Source organism: Malaclemys terrapin, chromosome 9 (assembly GCF_027887155.1).
Source record: "Malaclemys terrapin pileata isolate rMalTer1 chromosome 9, rMalTer1.hap1, whole genome shotgun sequence".
Classification (NCBI taxonomy): Eukaryota; Metazoa; Chordata; order Testudines; family Emydidae; genus Malaclemys; species Malaclemys terrapin.
Window position 1 is genome coordinate 71,898,579 of NC_071513.1, and position 20,238 is coordinate 71,918,816.

General features: G+C 40.4%; 2 protein-coding genes across 2 annotated transcripts in view; one reads left to right on the forward strand and one right to left on the reverse strand.

The window, feature by feature from the left end:
• Window positions 1-20,238, forward strand: part of LOC128843719 (C-C motif chemokine 20-like) — a 52,431-nt gene that overhangs the window by 14,034 nt on the left and 18,159 nt on the right. The window lies entirely within an intron of this gene.
• On the reverse strand, window positions 1,007-12,990 carry SLC19A3 (solute carrier family 19 member 3). The gene is made up of 5 exons (XM_054040775.1): window positions 12,557-12,990; window positions 11,280-12,096; window positions 9,121-9,313; window positions 5,075-5,216; window positions 1,007-1,788 (listed from the first exon to the last, which is right to left on the reverse strand). The coding sequence occupies exons 1-5, from the start codon at window positions 12,704-12,706 to the stop codon at window positions 1,633-1,635; spliced, it is 1,458 nt and encodes a 485-aa protein (XP_053896750.1). The 5' UTR covers window positions 12,707-12,990; the 3' UTR covers window positions 1,007-1,632.

Here is a 20,238-nt window from a genome sequence, read left to right on the forward strand (position 1 = left end):
TATCATCCGCAAACTTAATAAGCGTACTTTCTATGCCAATATCTAAGTCGTTGATGAAGATATTGAACAGAGCCGGTCCCAAAACAGACCCCTGCGGTACCCCACTCGTTACGCCTTTCCAGCAGGATTGGGAACCATTAATAACAACTCTCTGAGTACGATTATCCAGCCAGTTATGCACCCACCTTATAGTAGCCCCATCTAATTTGTATTTGCCTAGTTTATCGATAAGAATATCATGCGAGACCGTATCAAATGCCTTACTAAAGTCTAGGTATACCACATCCACCGCTTCACCCTTATCCACAAGGCTCGTTATCCTATCAAAGAAAGCTATCAGATTGGTTTGACATGATTTGTTCTTCACAAATCCATGCTGGCTATTCCCTATCACCTTACCACCTTCCAAGTGTTGGCAGATGATTTCCTTAATTACTTGCTCCATTATCTTCCCTGGCACAGAAGTTAAACTAACTGGTCTGTAGTTACCTGGGTTGTTTTTATTTCCCTTTTTATAGATGGGCACTATATTTGCCCTTTTCCAGTCTTCTGGAATCTCTCCCGTCTCCCATGACTTTCCAAAGATAATAGCTAGAGGCTCAGATACCTCCTCTATTAGCTCCTTGAGTATTCTAGGATGCATTTCATCAGGCCCAGGTGACTTGCAGGCATCTAACTTTTCTAAGTGATGTTTAACTTGTTCTTTTTTTATTTTATCCGCTAAACCTACCCCCTTCCCATTAGCATTCACTATGTTAGGCATTCCTTCAGACTTCTCGGTGAAGACCGAAACAAAGAAGTCATTAAGCATCTCTGCCATTTCCAAGTTTCCTGTTACTGTTTCTCCCTCTTCACTAAGCAGTGGGCCTACCCTGTCTTTGGTCTTCCTCTTGCTTCTAATGTATTGATAAAAAGTCTTCTTGTTTCCTTTTATTCCCGTAGCTAGTTTGAGCTCATTTTGTGCCTTTGCCTTTCTAATCTTGCCCCTGCATTCCTGTGTTGTTTGCCTATATTCATCCTTTGTAATCTGTCCTAGTTTCCATTTTTTATATGACTCCTTTTTATTTTTTAGATCGTGCAAGATCTCGTGGTTAAGCCAAGGTGGTCTTTTGCCACATTTTCTATCTTTCCTATCCAGCGGAATAGCTTGCTTTTGGGCCCTTAATAGTGTCCCTTTGAAAAACTGCCAACTCTCCTCAGTTGTTTTTCTCCTCAGTCTTGATTCCCATGGGACCTTACCTATCAGCTCTCTGAGCTTCCCAAAATCTGCCTTCCTGAAATCCATTGTCTCTATTTTGCTGTTCTCCCTTCTACCCTTCCTTAGAATTGCAAAGTCTATGATTTCATGATCACTTTCACCCAGGCTGCCTTCTACTTTCACATTCTCAACGTTAGTTTAGATCAGTTCAGATCAGCGGCACAATATTGATTTACACCAGCTGAAGATCTGGTGTTCAATCATATCAGGCAATTCTTTCGGTTGGAGTAAGTTTGTTGTGATTTAGCAGGGGCGTACATGAAGGACTAAGTGCTGCTCCCCTTACTGCAATCTCTCATTGACTTCAGTGAGAGTTTTGCAAGCAGAGGCATTTTTGATAAGTCCATTAAAGTTACAGATGTTTGCATAGCTGGTTATAATCTGGTTTCTGATTCTTGTTCCTTAATGTTCTGAGATCCGTTGGAGAAGTTCTGTGTTTCCTTTTTGCATTGGATTGAGACAATTGTGTAAATGCTTCTGATCAAGAAAATCCCAGCTATGACTGCAAAGTAACTGCCATAAATTAGGAACTGAAAAAAAAGAATGCAGAAGAATTGGTGAAACACACATACTGTATTGGAGAAATACCCACTTCTTTCTGAACTATTAAGTATATAGATTCTACCAATTCATTCATCCATGTCATAGCTAAATTTCTGCAAGCACAAACTTCATTTGGATGGCTTGCCAGATACCAGAGGATCGTTGGGTGATGCAGAGGTGTCATACTGGCTCCTACACCAACTCCCTGCTCCTCCTGGCCACTATCATAAGAGTGTGGTCAGGGAAAGAGGCATGGCCAAATATTTCCTTAGGCTCTGGCAATGACCAGCTACTGGAATGGCTCCTTGGGGGTATAGGCAGCCAACGGAAAGCAGCCTTCAGAGAGCCACTAGTTTATGCTGGAGACTCTACTAGTATCAATATGGTCCAGGATTGGAAGATCTGTTTGTTTGCATGATATCAATGATATTCTATTCTATTATAGTATAAGGATTGTTGTATATGGTATCTTGGAAATGATACAGTTCTACCTTGTTCATACAAACCTCAGTTGCTGAAACTGTTGTTTGAAACATATCATACACATTAAACATTTATAAATTACACTATAACTGTGATTATCCAAAAGTAATTGCTTCCTCATTCCTCCATGATATCCAGACAATCAAAGATGTATTGTAGATGTATCTTCATTTCAGGATCTCAAGTTGTACGGAGTCTTATAGCACTTATTACATTGAACGTAGTGTAGGTCAAAATTTAACACATCAGGAAGCAATTTATTTTTGCCTTTCACAGTGAATGGAGAGGGAGGAGTGCTTTTAATACTATGAAAAATGTAAAGCTCTGAGAACTTATTAAAAGCTCTAAAGTAATGCATCATAAGCCTGCTCTTATGCCTCTATATTGTAGAGGTTTTTCATTCAATGGCTGTGAAAAGAAACTCTCAGGGGTCTTTAGCATTTTGGACAATATTTTGTTCCATAATGCCCTGTTTGAGTCCCCCACCTGTTTATTATATTCCTTCCTCTATCAGTTTTGTCAGGCACCAATGTAGCTTCACTGCTAAAACCACCTGGAAGGTAAATAGTATAACTGAGTTACTGTGCAGAAGTAACCCTGAGAGGAAGATCAGGAGAGGGGTGCTCCATGCTGGGGGAAAGCAAAAGGGGTGGTGCTGGGGGAATCAGCAGCATGCTTGTCATCTTTCCAGAAACTCTTCCTGCTTGTGCTAACCAACCAAGAGACCTCAAGGCCATATAACAACATGCCTGAACTCAGAAGTCACACCCCTCCTGAATGGTATCTGAATACCTTTTTGGTATTCTTGGAGCCCAGAGGGCCAGCAAAAGGAATTGCTGTCTGAGATGTCATTGAAGGAACTCTCTGCATTCACTTGGGAACATGGTAAAGATTGGAACTAACAGAGCAGATGTTTGTTTTCTTTTCCATATTCAAAAGCAAGTGCTCCATGGACTTGTGTTACTGAAGCATCTGATGACTTTAGGTACCAATATAGGGAGCACTTGTTCGCTTAAGCCTTTTCCATTATATTTGTCAATTTGTATCATATCTACAGTTGGCATCATGAAAGCATTAGTCTAGTTCCAGAGTAGCATTTCTTACCTTGTTCAACCTGCTGCCTCTAGGGTCAAATGCTCAATTGGTATAAATTGTCAGAGCTTCATTGACTTCAGTGGAGAGCTGACAATTTACATCAGCTGAGGATTAAGTCTATTGACGATATATAAAACCAAGTTTCTGGTCACTTGTGGTCATTTAAGATCCATTTCAGAGTAGCAGCCGTGTTAGTCTGTATCCGCAAAAAGAACAGGAGTACTTGTGGCACCTTAGAGACTAACAAATTTATTAGAGCATAAGCTTTCGTGGACTACAGCCCACTTCTTCGGATGCATATAGAATGGAACATATATTGAGGAGATATATATACACACATACAGAGAGCATAAACAGGTGGGAGTTGTCTTACCAACTCTGAGAGGCCAATTAATTAAGAGGAAAAAAAACAACAAAAAAACAAAACAAAAAAAAACCCACAAACTTTTGAAGTGATAATCAAGATAGCCCAGTACAGACAGTAGACAACTCCCACCTGTTTATGCTCTCTGTATGTGTGTATATATATATCCTCAATATATGTTCCATTCTATATGCATCCGAAGAAGTGGGCTGTAGTCCACGAAAGCTTAAGATCCATGGCACTCTTTGTAAGAGCCTGGGTACCAACTCAAATAGCTTTATACTCTACATACCTAAGTATTCTGTGCTGTTGGATGTATTCCTACTCTGTGTGGTGTGGCTGTGAGCTGCAAGGGTATAGCAATTATCAGACCGGTTCCTCCATCAGAGATTCAAAGTGGGGCTCCCCTTTTCATGTCTTGCCCCCTTTGCCAGCCACTCAAAATGTGCATGTTAGCCAGTTCTACCCTTTCTTTACTTTCCTACTTTGGTATCCTGATGATTCTGTCCCTCTTCTCACCACCTCCTTCTCCTGCCAAGTTACCGAAGGCTCCTTTCCACTTCTCTTCAGTAACTAGAAAGTATCATGTGATTTCAAAGAGGTAAAAATAATTTACCAAGGTTTTGACTAGATCCTGCTGCTCTTGAACTCAGAGGCAAAATTTCAGTTGACATTAGTAGAAGCAGGATTGGTTAATGAGCACAGTGAACACCCCATGTGATAAGTAGGTATTACTACTCGAGTTTACAAATGTGAATACTCGAGGCAGGAAGGTAGAATTATCTGACTTAAGTTTTATATAGCAGGTCTGTGTCAGGTGGAATTAGAAAGCAGGAGCCTCATGCGCTTAGTTCTGTGCTTGGTCCAGGCTACCTCTTATGCTGTTGAACTGCCATGACACCCTGTGGCTAGAGATTATGTAGATTTCTCAGCAGGGTGGGGGCTAGTTTAGTTGTATTCACTGAGAGGAAGTTGGCAGCAGCCCAACAGTATTACCTGCCCATTCATGAATTGGTCTGGGGTCCCTGCCAAAAATCAAAGGATCAGTTTAATGGGATCTTTAGTGTGGATCTGAGCCACTAAGGGTGAGGGGAAGGGACCATGACTAACCTATGAGTTTTATGTAAAAACCCAGTGGCATACTTTCAAACCTGGTGACCAAGTTACATCTTCAGTGCTGTCTACACAAGGGAAAGGACAAAAGAAGAGTGGATTATGATTGCTTAAACTGGAAATTGTGATGTCAAAGGATTCCTTTTACAGGTTTAAGATGCATGCAACACTAACTGAATTAGCCAAACAGTAAATGTAAAGTGAATAATACTATTTACCTGGGTGACTATCTTCAATCCCAGACCTCTTGAATCAACTACGACTACAGTTATAATAGTCTGAATCACCAGTGCAACAAAGTTGTTGAATCCAAACATTAAAGCGTAGCGTTCCATGGTTAGATTGACAGCGATCTGAAACCTAAAATTAAATGGTTGGTTAGTTAAATTGCAGAGAACATGAATGGATTCCCTATCCTCTTCCTTGGAAAAGAGCGATGATTCACATATAGTACGGTATGTCTAGGCTAGGATAAAAGGTGTCATTTTACAATGTGTTACTATCCTATTTTAACACCCGAGTGTAGACAAGGCAAGGTGTATTTGAACATGTTAGCTATCTATCTCTGTCCTTACATGCCCCCTTTCCCCTATATTACCATAGTCTCTGAGGAGAGGTTTCACCTTCTGTCCTCTAGGATCAGGGTATCGCCTATAATCCCCATTTTGTAAATGGAGAACTGAGGCACAGAGGAAATAAGTGATTTGTTCAGAGTTACACAGGACGGCTGTGAGTGAGCAGGGAATTAAACCTGGCTCTCCCAGTTACCAGGCTAGCACCAAACTTCTGGATTATTCTTCCATTCTTGGTTCAGATGAGCCCTATGGGATCTAATAGAACCTCTTAAGAACAGAGTTTCTCTTGTCAGTTGGTTTGTAAGGTCTGTGGTTTGAGAGTGACTTTGAGAGTGACATTGATTACTTCTTATCTGTGCTGAATTCCTGTAAGTTTTTTTTATCTCCCTTCAACTTTTTTTTTTTGGGTGGGAGCATTTATTTTAAACCTTTCTTTGTAAAATTGTATCTTTTGGGTCTTCTACTCAGAAAGTTTGCTTGTAATTCTTGTAATACATTGTACAGTATGTCGATTCTTTTTTATTGGACATAGGATATTTATTAGGCTCCTGAAGTTCTTGTGGTTTTCCATTTTTTGGTAGAGCTGGTTGAACTTGATGGCAAACCATCTGTCAGATTTGGCCTATTTTCCTGTTTGTGAACTGTCCATGTACCAGTCAAGATATTTTTTGTGTGTAGCCATGTTGGTCCCAGATATGAGAGGCACAAGGTACGTGACATGTCTGTTATTGGACCAACTTCTGTTGAAGAATTTGTTCATTGTTTACTATTGCTGAACATATAATATTTAAAACTGTTGCCTTCTGTAAGTCTGTACAGCATGTAGCAAATTGGGGAGCAGACTTTGGCACTACCTCAGTTTAAATGTGTTTAGTAATATTTGGGCCCTTGGGTGTTTTGGAAACCATTTATGGCGAGTATTCAATATGCAGCACTGAGATGTGGGCTGTGAGATTGGTCAGTTAAGTCATGCGATGGGTGAGCTAACATTTATAAAAACAGGAGCATTGCCTGAAGAAATCATTGGGATGTTGAATCTCTCTTTAAGGGGAGCATTGTGTGGTCTAGGAAATCTTAGGACACCTGTTTCCTGTCTATTTTGTGCAAAGAATGAGCATTAGGTTTGGCCATATTCATAGACTCCATATTTAAAAACAGCTGGATTCCTTCTTGACTGAGGAAGAGAAAGAAATAGGCTGGATTTATTTGCTGTTCAACAGATTTTACATTGTTTTTTCCTGTCACATACACACACTAGCCTACCTAAACCAGGGCTTAAATTCTCAGTCTTTCCTGGTGCCCCCCCCCATGCAACCCTCCTCCCCCCACCCCCCAACATGCTATGAAAACTCCAGGGGGGTTGAAAATATGTACCAGAGCTCTGCTCCAGACAGCTCTGGGTGAATTTAAGACCTGACCTAATCTATTTAGCTGGATTAATAATCAAAGGTGGCTCAGAAAGCACTTTCAATACAAATTGACATTCATGTTTCAACAGCTGTATTTGCATGAAAAAAATCCTCCCCAAATATTTGTATGAACAAAATTCTATTGCGCCATATTCACAAAAAAGCAATATCAACAGAAGGCTGGATTGAATAGTGAGTCAGATGTGTCATACTTCATGAGAGAGTGTGTGTGAGAGAGAGAGAAAGAGAGAGAGAGATGGGTGTGAAATGGTTTTCCTATCCTGTGAGAAGTTTAGAGATTTTGAAAAAATTTCCTGTACCAAATTGAGATGAAAAGTTAATGTTGAAAAATTTCACAAATTGATAATCTGGGGGGGAAGGGAAAAAAACGCTTAGATTGGGTCAATTGATACATTTTGTTTTGATGATTTTGAAATGTTTCATTTGATTGTTTAAATATTTTGGTTTTTAGTATAAATTAACTAAAATGTCAAAATAAGAGTTGTTTTGAACCACAGAATGACCCATTTTATTTTGAAAATGCTGACATGAACATTTCAACAACTTTGAAACTTTTTTCAAGATTTCTTTTAGTTGGGAGATTGTTGACGGGAAAGGGTCTGGTTCAATCAGTTTCAGTTTTGATGAATTGGGATCTTCTAATGAAAAATCTTTAATTAGAAAGTTCCCCACTAGCGCCAGTGTGTTGTGTAGACAGATGCAAGCTTCATATTTACAATATGGGAATGTAGGAATACTGCTCTTCGCACATTCTTTATTTAATCCCCCCTGATGCTTTATTTAATTCTGGTCGTTTTGTTCATTTTTCTTGATTTATAGAAAGATGGGGTGCCAGGGTTCTTGTAAACATGTTAGGTTTAACTCATCTAATGGCTTTCAAGTACTCAGAAAAGGATTGAAATCCTTGAATGGGCTTTTCCTAGTCAGGAAAAAATGAGGACACAATTCAGGTTACTCTTTCCAACTCCTTTTCTTTATAACATGCTCAGAGTTTTTCTAACTGCTTTGAGCAGAGATGTTGATTGATAGCAATCACAGCAACTAGACTTACTGCACTCACAACTACAGAAAACAGCTATGTACAACCTTCTAGCCAGCCTATAGTTTCTTACATCAAAATACACCAGCTGCTGTGTGACTGTGTCTCTCCCCCCCCCCCCCCCCCCCCACCCAAGCACCAGGGGACTAAAGAAGCTGGTGTTTACCAAGCCTTGGGAAGAGGTCACCTCTGTCTATATTGCTGCTATGTAACATAAGCAAAATCCATTTGAATTCAATGACTCTTTCTCTCTCTTCTCCCCCCCCCCCCTTTAAAAACAAAGGTTTGAGGGTTTATTGCAGGGGTAGGCAACTATGGCACACGTGCCAAAGGTGGCTTACGAGCTGATTTTCAGTGGCACTCACACTGCCTGGGTCCTGGCCACCAGTCCGGGGGGGCTCTGCATTTTAATTTAATTTTAAATGAAGCTTCTTAACCATTTTAAAAACCTTATTTACTTTACATACAACAATAGTTTAGTTATATATTATAGACTTATAGGAAGAAACCTTCTAAAAACATTAACATATATTACTGTCACGCGAAACCTTAAATTAGAATGAATAAATGAAGACTTGGCACACCACTTCTGAAAGGTTGCCGACTGCTGGTTTATTATCAGTCTGTTCTTTTTAAAGCACTAATTAACCTAACAGCAAGCTGTAAATATACCTAGGTATAGCTGTAGGTTAATTTAGTAGCTCTTAACCCTGTCTGTGACAAGCTATATCATATCTAAAATGTAGCTTACAGCCATAAATATCCACCAGATATCCCTAACCAGCTGAAATAGAGATGGCATAATATAACTAGTTGCTGAATTCCTTGAAATATTCCCAGTTATGTAGAAACATTATGGCTTGTTCTTTCTGCATTCAGTGGTCACTTGTGGGTGACATCTTTCAAACACCATATACATTTCACATTCCACCCAGCTGAAGACAGTGTTGTACTTGTAATTGTGGGAGGAAAGATGGATACATTTGTAATGGTTGGCTGTCGACCTTGTTTTCTTGTCTTAGTCCTCCATACTACTCTAACAACCCCTTGAAATGAAAATAGGGGAATATATTGATTTCATTCAAGGTACTAAATGACCTGTAATCAATCTAATGCTAGACTTCATTATTTTTAAACTGAAGGACTATCTAATGTGACTTTTTTATTGGTTTGAGAAGTCTGTGAATAAACAATTCAGCATGTTGATGGTTTGTACTTACGTTGCTATTGTTATGAGAAGCATATAACATGACTTGAAAACTAGATAGCTAGCATAGCATGCCCAGATGTTGGCAGTAAAATGCATGAGAAATAGAGAACCAGCATCCAGTGCAGAGAAGATTCCCAGTGCTAGCTCTCCTGAAAGATCCCAGTTAATTTTCACATATCCTACTGCCATGGCGGTTACTGAACCTAGAGAGATGATATAAGAATATTGCGTTGTATACCTGCCACGCTATCAAGTAAATAGTAACATACTTATATTTTGATTTTAAAACCCACGGTAAATATTTGACTAGAAGAGTTCTAGTTCCAGTTGTAAGATGTTTATTTTATGCAACAGATTAGTCATTTTTAGACACACACCTGCATTCATCAATTCTTGTCATTTTTATTGACAAATCATAGGCATGATTATACTCGGTGTATTGGACAAGCTGCTGTGCAAACGGAAAATGTTCTTAGTCTGAATGTCAACAGTATGCACCGGAGCTGGACTACTTTAGAGATAGAATCTGGGCTAATTGATTGTCCTTTCTCCTTCCCAGTTCTGCTTAGAAGACTCTTGGGGTTCCCTGGGGAGCTTAGTAATTCCACTGAGCTTTGTTCATGTCCTTTTAAAATATGCCAAACTCCTTTGTGGCTTTAGAAGCTCAGCCAGAATCCTGAAGCAAATCCTTTGACTGATGAATTTGCCAAGTCCACAGATCTTTTTGTGAAACTTGCTAGGCCAGCCAGACCTTTTATTGATTTTGAAAAATCTACAGAGAACAGTGTTCTCTCATTCTTAATCAGGCAGAGTATCACAATCGCTTACATACCCTAGTGCTTAATGTGTGAACTTGCTGGGCTCTTTGAGATGCGACGTGACACAGAATGGTTCTGAAAATTTATCTGAGGAAACACCTTGGGAGTGATTCACTGTTACCTTGCACCTTGTGCAGCCATTTACCCCAGTGCAAAGTGAGTGTAAAACCCTGCTGGATCGGGATGGTAGCATTCTGCATTTGTTTTGCACTGGGGTAAATAACTATTCCAGCTGCAGAGTAGCAATGGACCAGGTCCCTAATTCTTTTTTAAAACTCTGGTATCTCAGGATAGTGAAAACAACAAGGTGTCCTTGTGGCACCTTAGAGACTAACACATTTATTTGGGCATAAGCTTTCATGGGCTAAACTCACTTCATCAGGATAGTGAGTTTAACAGTTCGCTTAAAATTTTTGGTGAAAAAATTCTCCTGTAGCCCCACATTGCACATGCCAATTAGGATTTAGAAATTTCTTTTTGGGGCTTAGTTTTTTTTAAAGTTCCTGTTTATAAAGGAAGGGTGACCACTGGCTCTGTCTTGCAGCCTTTATTTATATGAGTAGCAAGGCAACAGGGTTATATGTGAGAGAAGTCTCAACTAGAGATGGGCCTCTAATGAAACCCTAGATGTGCACTTCAACTCTGGGGATGCTACCACATCACCATATATTACTTCCAAAACCCATGCTTCAGACTGAAATTTATTTGACTGTGAATGCATTAAACATCTGAAAATTAAGTTTGATATTAAACTGATCTTCCTGTCATTTGATAGCTAATTCTAATAATTACACTGGCCTGGGTCTCATTAAGAGAAGTAACGTATACAACAGTACGTTCAAAATGTGCGCCATACTCTATTGAAGGATTTCTCTAACTTTTCATAGTGTGATCCATGTCTTTGGGAGTGTCTCACAGAAGCATCCCTTCCCATTCATGAATGGCTAACATTTCTGTGGCAAACATAGCAAGGCCCATGTGGAAAAATAACAGGGCAGTAATGCATTTTGAGCTTCTTTGAATGAATTTAGCAGCTGAACACAAGGTCCATGTGATCAGCGTGCTCTCCACAGTCCACCAAGTACTGCACAAAACTCTGGTGATCTAAAGCCTACGCTTTGGGACCCCCCTAGAGAAATACGTGGCCTGGTGTTAAATTTGAGGCTTTTGGTACGTCTGAATTATTATAATTTGAATGTACAACCTGCTTACCCCTACTGTGGAATGCTTGATAGGCATGAAATGGACTTAAACCACATGATAGGCGCACACATGATTAAAACATATCTGGTATAGTTTGTATTTTAGAATTTACTAGAGGAAATACTTGAATACTGTATTGTTTACTTACTCAGAAATGTTGCTGCTGCCTCAACAGCCCCATTATAAACGTCGTAATTCTGAGAGGGTGCTCGGTCGTCCCATAACACCTGGACGTAATTCACAATCTGGTTATAGCCTGCAGTGGCTAAAGCCCACCATAAGGACCAGTAAAGAAGTTTCTTTGTGCAATAGCATTCCTTTAAATCCTTGCATAACTGCACAAGCATGTGACACTGGTGCTTGTCAGACTGGCATTCAGGCAATGTCCTGGTAATGACAGATGATTTCGCGGCATCTTTGTCCTCTTGGCAACTTGGCTGCTCGTTCATGCTGGGTGCATTTGACATTGTGTCTTGCCCCATTGTTCCTTGCGGAGTTTCAGGGATACGATTTTTGTGAAAGAACATACTTTTTTTTGGCATTGGTAGAAAAAATGAGGCTAGGAAGGCCAAGGACAGAGAAGCCAAACTAATGGCATTTAGATAAAAATAGGATAGCTCTGCCAAAGATACTAAAAGTTGCCCCAACACCGCTGCAACTGTGGTTGCAACAAGTGTGATGCTTCTGCAATAACTAGTCACTTTCTGATAATGGTCAGCACTGACAACGCTGTAAATGTAGGCGTAATAGGCAACTTCAGTGGCCGTTACCATCCCATAAAAAAACTCCATCCACTGCATGGCTAGCACTCCTTGGAAAAATAAAAGCATCAGCCATGTAATAATGAAGCTAAGGCCTTGTAGAATAATGATGGGCTTATAGCGTAGATAGTCCGTAATCAAGAAAACAGGAAACAGTAAGACCAGATACGAGTATGTCCAAACTGGGAAAACCTGGTTTGTAACCTGGAAGGGAAAGGAAGGAATTCTGTGATTTTTTTTTTTTTTTTTTTTTTTTTTTTTTTTTTTTGTGAATGAACTTGGAGAAAGGATCATGCTCATTGCTGTTAATTCAATGTGTAAAATATAGCAATATGAGTATGCGTGATGCCCAGATCTTATACTGTACTGTTTACTGTTTAATAGGGAAAACTTTATTTTATGAACCCTATTGCCTTAACATTTTTAAACATATGCTGTCTACTTGCCCCCTGAATATTACCTTCTGTCAGGGAATTCTCAGTTGGCCCTTTAGGGCAGAAATGAGGATTGAGCTCCTAATCTTTCACAGGGGAAATATCATGCATGTATCTTTCTGTAATAAATGTCAGAGAGTAAATGAGATTCTTATAGTTTCTTTCTGAAGAATAAAGTACACTCAGTATTTTGTTATTCCATATAATGGGAAAGCAGTGTATAGCCATACCTCATCAATGGTCAGGTTTTTATCTGGTCCTGTTAGATAAGGGGTGAGGAAAGGTTCTGATGGCCTCATCATGGAGAAAAATCCATAAATGCAGAGGACCAGGGTAGGATAAATCCAGCTGCTGCTTCGTATTTCCTTCCAGCAAGCCATGGCCTGGCCAACTAAAATATGGTGAAGGAAATGGTGTGTTAAATAGAAGACAGGTCCTCTTCACTGGAACTGAAGGCTATTTTAAAATTCATTTAATTATTTTTAAAAGTCCAGACACTAAAGAAACTTTTGTGAACACTGAAAACAGAGTGCCTCCTTCTGTTAAAAATGTGTAAGTGAACAACTCTTGTTGAAATGCACAGACTTATAGAAATTCCATTCAATTTGTGGTTGTTTTACAGGATTTTTCTAAGGGATTGCAAAGGACTGCTTGTCAGAGTTTTAGCTATGGAATTCAGTTGCATTATTCTTTCATTTAGTATTGAATGACAACCAAGTTGACCATGGAAAATTTTTCTCAGTCAGTTGATGGTTGAGGAATTTTTTAATTTTCATTTCCTACTTGAGAGCAAAATGGGACACAGTTTGTCTATTTATTAATGGTCTCCTCCCAACTCCTCCTGCTTTCATGTGCAGATCTCCCAAAGTGCAGGGGAGGTCAGGCTACCGCGGGAGGGGAGAAGGATCATAGTCGTAACCTATGGAAAGGACACTGGACCAGATTCTCGGTGGGTGTAAATTGGCAGGGTTCCACACAAGTCAGCTTTGGATCGTGTCCCATTATTTAAAATGTAAGTGAAAGTTGTTGTTGTTTATTAGTTATCCCTAAATAGGGCATACGGAAACTGAAAACCAGATGTTTTTGCACTCTCATGTATTGGGGTTTATGGAACAAATTAACACCCAATTTAAATCCATTGGCCCCAACTCAGGCATAAGTCTAAATGAGTGTGGATGAACTAAATTTAGAGGCGATGTGTCAATGGAAGTAAACTCCCTAACTTAAATTCCTTTAGGAAGTCTAACTGTAGCTTACATAATCTTCAATATGACCTCTGAATTTGAGCTGGTAAATCTATAGGGAATCTAGCTGGTACCTTTTTCAGTCACCTCAGTGCGTCTGTTACACCGTTTTAGATCCCCATAGATTTATTTCAACTTTCACCCTCTTGCCAATGTATAATTTATACCTAGGGCTGATTGAAAATTTTCCATAAATGTTTTTGATGGGAAAATATTTTTTTTCATCTAGGCAGATTTGTGTGTGGAATATATGCTTTTTTCACTGGAAAACCTGAAAGTCAAAATTTTCAATTTAGGGATGAAAAGACATTTTTCCATTGAAATTTCCACAACAAAAAAAATCCCTATATCTACATTTTTCTGTGCAGGTGCAATATTTTCTAAATAGTCTATTTACATCTACTAAATCTAAGGGAGTCCAGATTGTTTAACTCGCATACTAATCAGCCAGAAGCATTACTATAGGAAGCAAAGTGATTTACAGTGTGTGTACGTAAAACATAAATTAAAGTGTATTAAAGGCAACTTTAATTTACACCTTCTTACATCACAGCTGATTAGGCTCCCTGACAGGGCAGTAAGCAGGGATTCTGATTTATATCACTTTTCAAAATCAGAGGCAATGCATAGTCCAGGGGTTCTCAAACGTCATTGCACCACAACCCACTTCTGACAACAAAAATTAATACATGACCCCTGGAGCGGGGACCGAAGCCTGAGCCTGTCCGAGCCCTGCCGCCCTGGGTGGAGGGGGAGAAGCCAAAGCCCGAGCCCAACCACTCCAGGCAGAGGCCTGAAACTCTAGCCCCACACCCAGGGCTGAGGCTCTCATGCTTCGGCTTTAGCCCCAAGCAGTGGGGGTTTGGGCTTCAGTCCTGGCCCCAGCAAGTCTAATGCCAGCCCTGGTGACCCCATTAGAACAGGATCGTGACCCACTTTGGGGTCCCGAACCGCTGGCATAGTCTATTGACGTCAATGGATTTACACCATGATTAATTTGGTCCCGTGTGAATTTTGTAGGTTAGCCACTAGGGGGCAAGATAATCCCAATATATTCAGCAGGGCACATGCCTGCACCACTGTACGAGAGCTGTACTGCTACTGTGGGCAGGGCCGGCTTTAGGAAGTGCGGGGCCCGATTCGAACAGTTTTGACGGGGCCCCGGCAGGGATGACTGGAAAAAAAAAACACGTAAAAAAAACGTGGGGCTTGTACTCACCGGGCGGCACTCCTAGTCTTTGGCGGTGGGTCCTTCACTCGCTCCGGGTCTTCGGTGGCACTGAAGGACCTGCTGCCGAAGTGCTGCCAAAGACCCAGAGCGAGTGAAGGACCCATCGCTGAAGTGTCACCGAAGACCCGGAGCGCTGCCGGGTGAGTAAAAATTAAAAAGGAGCCTCTAGCCAGGGAAGGGATTCTCGGCCACTTGCCCCCACCCCGGCGGCCCTGCCACTGGGCGCGGGGCCCTCTTAGGCACGGGGCCCGATTCGGGGGAATTGGTGGAATTGGCCTAAAGCCAGCCCTGCCTGTGGGGGGGGTTGGCATCTCTGTCCCCTCCATACTGCACCCCACTTTCCCCCCCCAAAAGTGGGCATTTGTCCTGTTTGCTCTGGCTGACTTGATCAGTTGGCAAGAGCAAATGGGACCAATGCCTCCTTTTGGGGAAAAAAAAGTTGGGATGGCTGGGTCAGGGCTTAAAAGGGGACTTAAAAGGGATGGTCACCCTATTCCTCACCTTCATTTCTCTTGAAGAGAAGCTAAAATACAACATCATGGATAAGCCTGTAAATAAACAAATATACTTCACATGATACTGAGAGACTGTGAACAATAACAGCAAAGAATGGATTTCAATGTGCACGTAACGGTACAACAGGAACGTATTTAGCAAAGCTCATGTTACCTGCGATAACTGAGGCTGCAGTTTCTTCTCATTGGGTTTGCTTCTCAGAGTTAATCTGCCACTACACTCCTTCAAGAGTTATGATATACTCCACGCTGCATTTCTGGCCAGCTATGTGGGCCAATGCAAGGGGTTGGGGACCCCTGCGTTCTCCCCATCCCCTTTGAGATTTTTTCTTACACTGCTAGGAGTGCTAGCAATGAGTAGTCCCTGTGTTCTAGGGAATTCAGAGACTTCCACGCAGGGGATTAAATGGGTGCTTTTCGTACACCCCACTCTCATGTGCCCAGCTGCTCCATGGATGCACGTGACCCATAGTTAATATCAAAGTCAAGTGTCCAGGCATGTTTGCGTGACTGCTAGTATCTCCTCAAACACAGCACTCTTCGTTCTGAGCTACATGAACAGCATCCTCTTCACGTTTCAGCAAATCCTAGTGTAACCTTTCTTTTTATACTTTAGCAACCCCAGTGACTACACCCAGAGCCATTGCAGCACACACACAGGCTAATTCCCAATCCAGGCACAGGTTTCTTACAACTGTGTCCTGTTTTCTTTTCCCTGGCGTCTTTCTTCAAGTCTACTACCCCAGAGTATGATTTTTTTTTTTTTGCACTTAACTTATATGATCCACAATCAGTCTTGACAACAAGATTTTTACCTTTTAACTTGGGGGGAGGAGGGAGTGTTTCCTACCAGTCTCCTGCACTTTTCTCTTTATTCCCACCCCTTCTTTTACGCTAATGATTCTCTGCATTTCTTTTGGAAAGTTGCTAAACTCCCTTGATTGTCAAACAGCAACAACACCTCTTTGTTTTCCCATTTACTCACCCAGTTTCTAATCTCAATTCATCACTTTTTCCAGAGCTGCTTCTTTCCCCTCATTCCATTAAGTCCCACATATTCTAATAGCACTGATTTCCCTCCCTTTCTTTTCTCCCTTTTTCCTTTGCGTTTATTGGATTTTAGGTTTCTTAAACTCAGATGCAATCAAACCTTGTCTGCCGTGGCTTGTTCTTGATTCCCTTTTGTCCCGTCTTGGTATAGTTCCCTTTTTAATATTCCATGTTCTTTTGTTTCTCCTAGTTCAACCTTGTTCCCCTTTTATTCCAGCAATTGTACTCCTGTTTGTTTTTGGCCTCCTTCCTGTTGCACTTGTCTTTCAACTTGTTTTACCAGGCGCCTTCCCGAAAATCCGCCCAGCTGGCTTCACTGGGATTAAAGTTTTAAAGGAACAGTAGTTTAATTCTGGCATATTATTTATTTGCATTGTGGCAGAGCCAAAAGGCACCAGTCAGTCAAGACTGGGGCACACTGTGCTAGTCCCTGTGCAAATATGCAGGTAATAAATATGTTCTCTTAAGAACTTGCCATCTAATTGACTAAAAAGTATGTGTGGACTAATAAAGTGATGGAGGAAGAGTGTAATGATATCAACTAATGAGGTGACATCGGTCAATTACTGAACAGTTTGATGTTCCAAATCATTCCAGTGGTTTACAAAATAAAATATCTGTTCCCAACTGCCCCACAGGGGTAACTGGCTGGGCTAATTTCCTGAGGAGGTCACAACAGATGTGAGTTTGGAGGAGGGAGTTGATGTGTAGTGAATGGGAGAATAATTGTCAGCCTACCAAAGATGTATGAAGTGTACATATAAGTACGCTGTATAGTTTTAAGGTTCTGAGACCTCCCAGCTGACCTGATCCTAAACTGGGCTAGGTTAGCATAGGTCCATTAGGTTCTCTAACTGCCAATTTACAGTTTGAAAACATTAGCCACCACAGTTTTTGTGTCTGCAAAGTAGATGGACCCAAGAGATTCCATTCTCAGTGCTCCAACCTGGGAGAAGGGAGAGCTGTGGAGAATAGCGCTGTATTGCTAAACCAAGAAACCCTTTTTGTTTTTAATAGAAGGGGAGCTGTATTCCCTTCCATACCCCTTTTAGTTCACTGTACCTTACACTCCCCAAGATTTTCCCATCCCCACTGATCACTGTCAGTGTGTCTAGACCGACCACATTTTAAAAAATGGCCAGGTATCTGAGTGCTTCAATTGTTGGGTGTCCAACGTGAGACAGGCTCGCCACCTGCAGTTCTCATGTTGGACAGGTGTGGGACTTGTGAACTTAGCCATACATTTTTATTTTCCAGAAGTTCTCCTCAGTTTTTCCATTTCTTAGCATTTGCAGAGAGGTTAAAATGAGAACAAAGGGATTTGTAGTTAAATGAAAGCCAAAGATAATTCCAGTCAAATTCATCCACTGCTTTGTTCTCTGCAGTATTTAATATTTCCAACAAATAAACCAATGCTGTTGCTGCACATATTTTATCCCATCAATCAAATATTTAAGATTCTCCTCAAGGGTTAGAAGTAATTCACTGTCTCGAAAGAACTGGCATCTTTCACATTCTAATTAACCCATAAGAGAGCCCGCCAGGTTGAGCCTGAAAACTCTCAACTGCACCCTCTGAATGTCCTCATTTTTTGTAATGAAAGGTTTAGAGTAAAGATTGGTGGATACTGGAAGTATTTATAGCATATTTCAAATGACGAAGGATATAAAATGACTGTATCAAGGCTGCCCAGCAGAGGCAGCTCCAGCATTGAAAAAGAATTATACATGCACTGGAGAAAGCAACTAAGACAGCTACCAGTTGGGTTGGGTGAGAAGAGGGAAGCTTGTCTGGGAGACAGCCATGATATAAGGAGCTGCCACAGAATGAAAATGTCAAAGCAAATTGAATGTTACATTTCTAAAGGCAAAGAGTAGTTCAGGAATAAAGTATTTCTTAAAACAAATACAGTATTTCCATAAAAGGCACAGCTATTTGATCCTTTAGTTCTCTGATGCTGGGTAGCCCTTCTGCAGGTGTAGAACGTACAAGGTGCATACAGCAGTGGTTAACCACACTTAGTCTCTTTGCTCTCATAAATGCAGTTACTGCAGCCTTTAAGTAATTTTAATCGGTCTGTTAAGGACTTTGCCCACACAGGGGAATCCTTTGGTGACCTTGGGCTGCCTTAACAGCTCATGCATAACCCCCAATCCTATACACTGTTGTACAGAGGTGACTGGAGCATCCATACACCTCAGCAATTCCTAGTTGCCACAATGATTCCTCGGGAATGTAGACAGCAAGACAAAGAGCAGTCCTGAGGTTGCTCTACTTTACACTGGGATCTGGCCCAGAAAGCTGTAAAACTGGGGTTGACAAAGTGTAAAGGTGGCTTAATGCCACCTTTATACAGATCTCCTTTCCCAGCTCCTGCCAGCTGTGTCAAGCGTCTCAGATGGATGCAACGCAGGATCTGTACCTGTATTTGTATTGTTTGTGAAAGGTCTTCCCCCTTTTCTAAATAAAAAGTTATTTGCAGAAATGAGAACTCTAGACCTTATCCACCAATCTTTAAACCTTCAATGAAAACAAATGACTATTGTCAGTATTGGGCGGTCTCTTTTTTAAGAAAATATTTACTTGATTAAAATGGTCATTTTAAAAAATTTAAGCCATTTTTAAATGAACATTTGAAAATGTAATTTTTTTACTACATCTGTGTAATAAAATAATTGTATTGAGAATTGTTTAGATAACTTAGGAATTTCAGTACTCTTTAACTTTTCAACTATAGCATGCTGATCAGAAAATATTAAATTCTTGATTTTTGTGGATAGTAAACAAATATGTTTACAAGTCTGGAGGAAGAATTACATTATGTAGATTGTTGGCTGATTCAGAGGAAATAGGCTGCATGCTAAGTGTTTCAAACTCATTCACAATCATAACTATCATTAATATTTACAATTTTAAAAATACATTTGTTATCTGTGCAACACTGGAATATTTATAGGATCCAATTAGTGAGGGTTTGAGAGATGAGCCATCTGGTCTAATCTTAGCAGAAAGCCCATAAATGCACAACACAGCAATCATGCACATTTATCCACTGTTCCACAAGTCTTTTGAAGGGTTCCTGGTGAAGTGTTTCTAAGGTGCACATGTGCTCTTACTACTTAGTTAACCTTTAATTCTATTCAAGAAGCTGGACAAAATCATTAAGGGTGTCATGATTTTCTGGGGTATATGTTTGTGTAATAAGTCCAGCTTGATATTGATGTAAGCCAAGTTTAGGACCTTCAATTTTCTTGTAATTTGATCAGTAAAAAACTTTAAACTAAGGGGAAGATAAAGGGCTAGATCATCACCTGGTAAGGTGGTGTAGCTCCACTAAAGTCAATGGAGATATGCTGATCTATAACATCTGAGGATCTGGCCCAAGGACCAGATGCTCATCTCAGTTGAGATGTACTAATGTAAATGCAGAATATATCCATTCATTTCAGTGGAGCTACTTCAGATTGGCACTAATTTAACTGAGATCAGAATCTAACCCACAGTCTTTGATACTGCAAAAACAGCATCCTCTAATGTAATAATTGGAAGATGTGGTACATATTTATTTTTGGTTACCTACATTTTTATTCTGGTTTCATACACTTTGTCTTTTGCCTTCCTGCTAGTTGTTGTTGTTTGTTATAATCTATTATTCCTATTATTATAGGACTGAACCACCCTACTCGTGGATCAGGACCCTGTTTTGCTAGGTGCTGTACGAACACAGAAGAAAAAGATTGTCTGTGCTTCATGGAGCTTACAATCTAAGCATAAAACAAGAAACAACAGCTTGATACAGGCAGATGGGGAGTACAAATGAACAATGAGACAATATTTGTCAGCATGATGTACAGCCCACATCTTATTCTGTC

Bases quoted from the DNA above. Each gene is read 5' to 3' on its own strand.
- SLC19A3 (XM_054040775.1), bottom strand. From the start codon at position 12,706: ATGGCTTGCTGGAAGGAAATACGAAGCAGCAGCTGGATTTATCCTACC. The intron at 12,097-12,556 runs GTATGGCTATAC...TTTCCCTTCCAG, and splicing joins AAAACCTGACCATTGATGAG to GTTACAAACCAGGTTTTCCC. The intron at 9,314-11,279 runs GTAAGTAAACAA...TCATCTCTCTAG, and splicing joins GGCAGCAGCAACATTTCTGA to GTTCAGTAACCGCCATGGCA.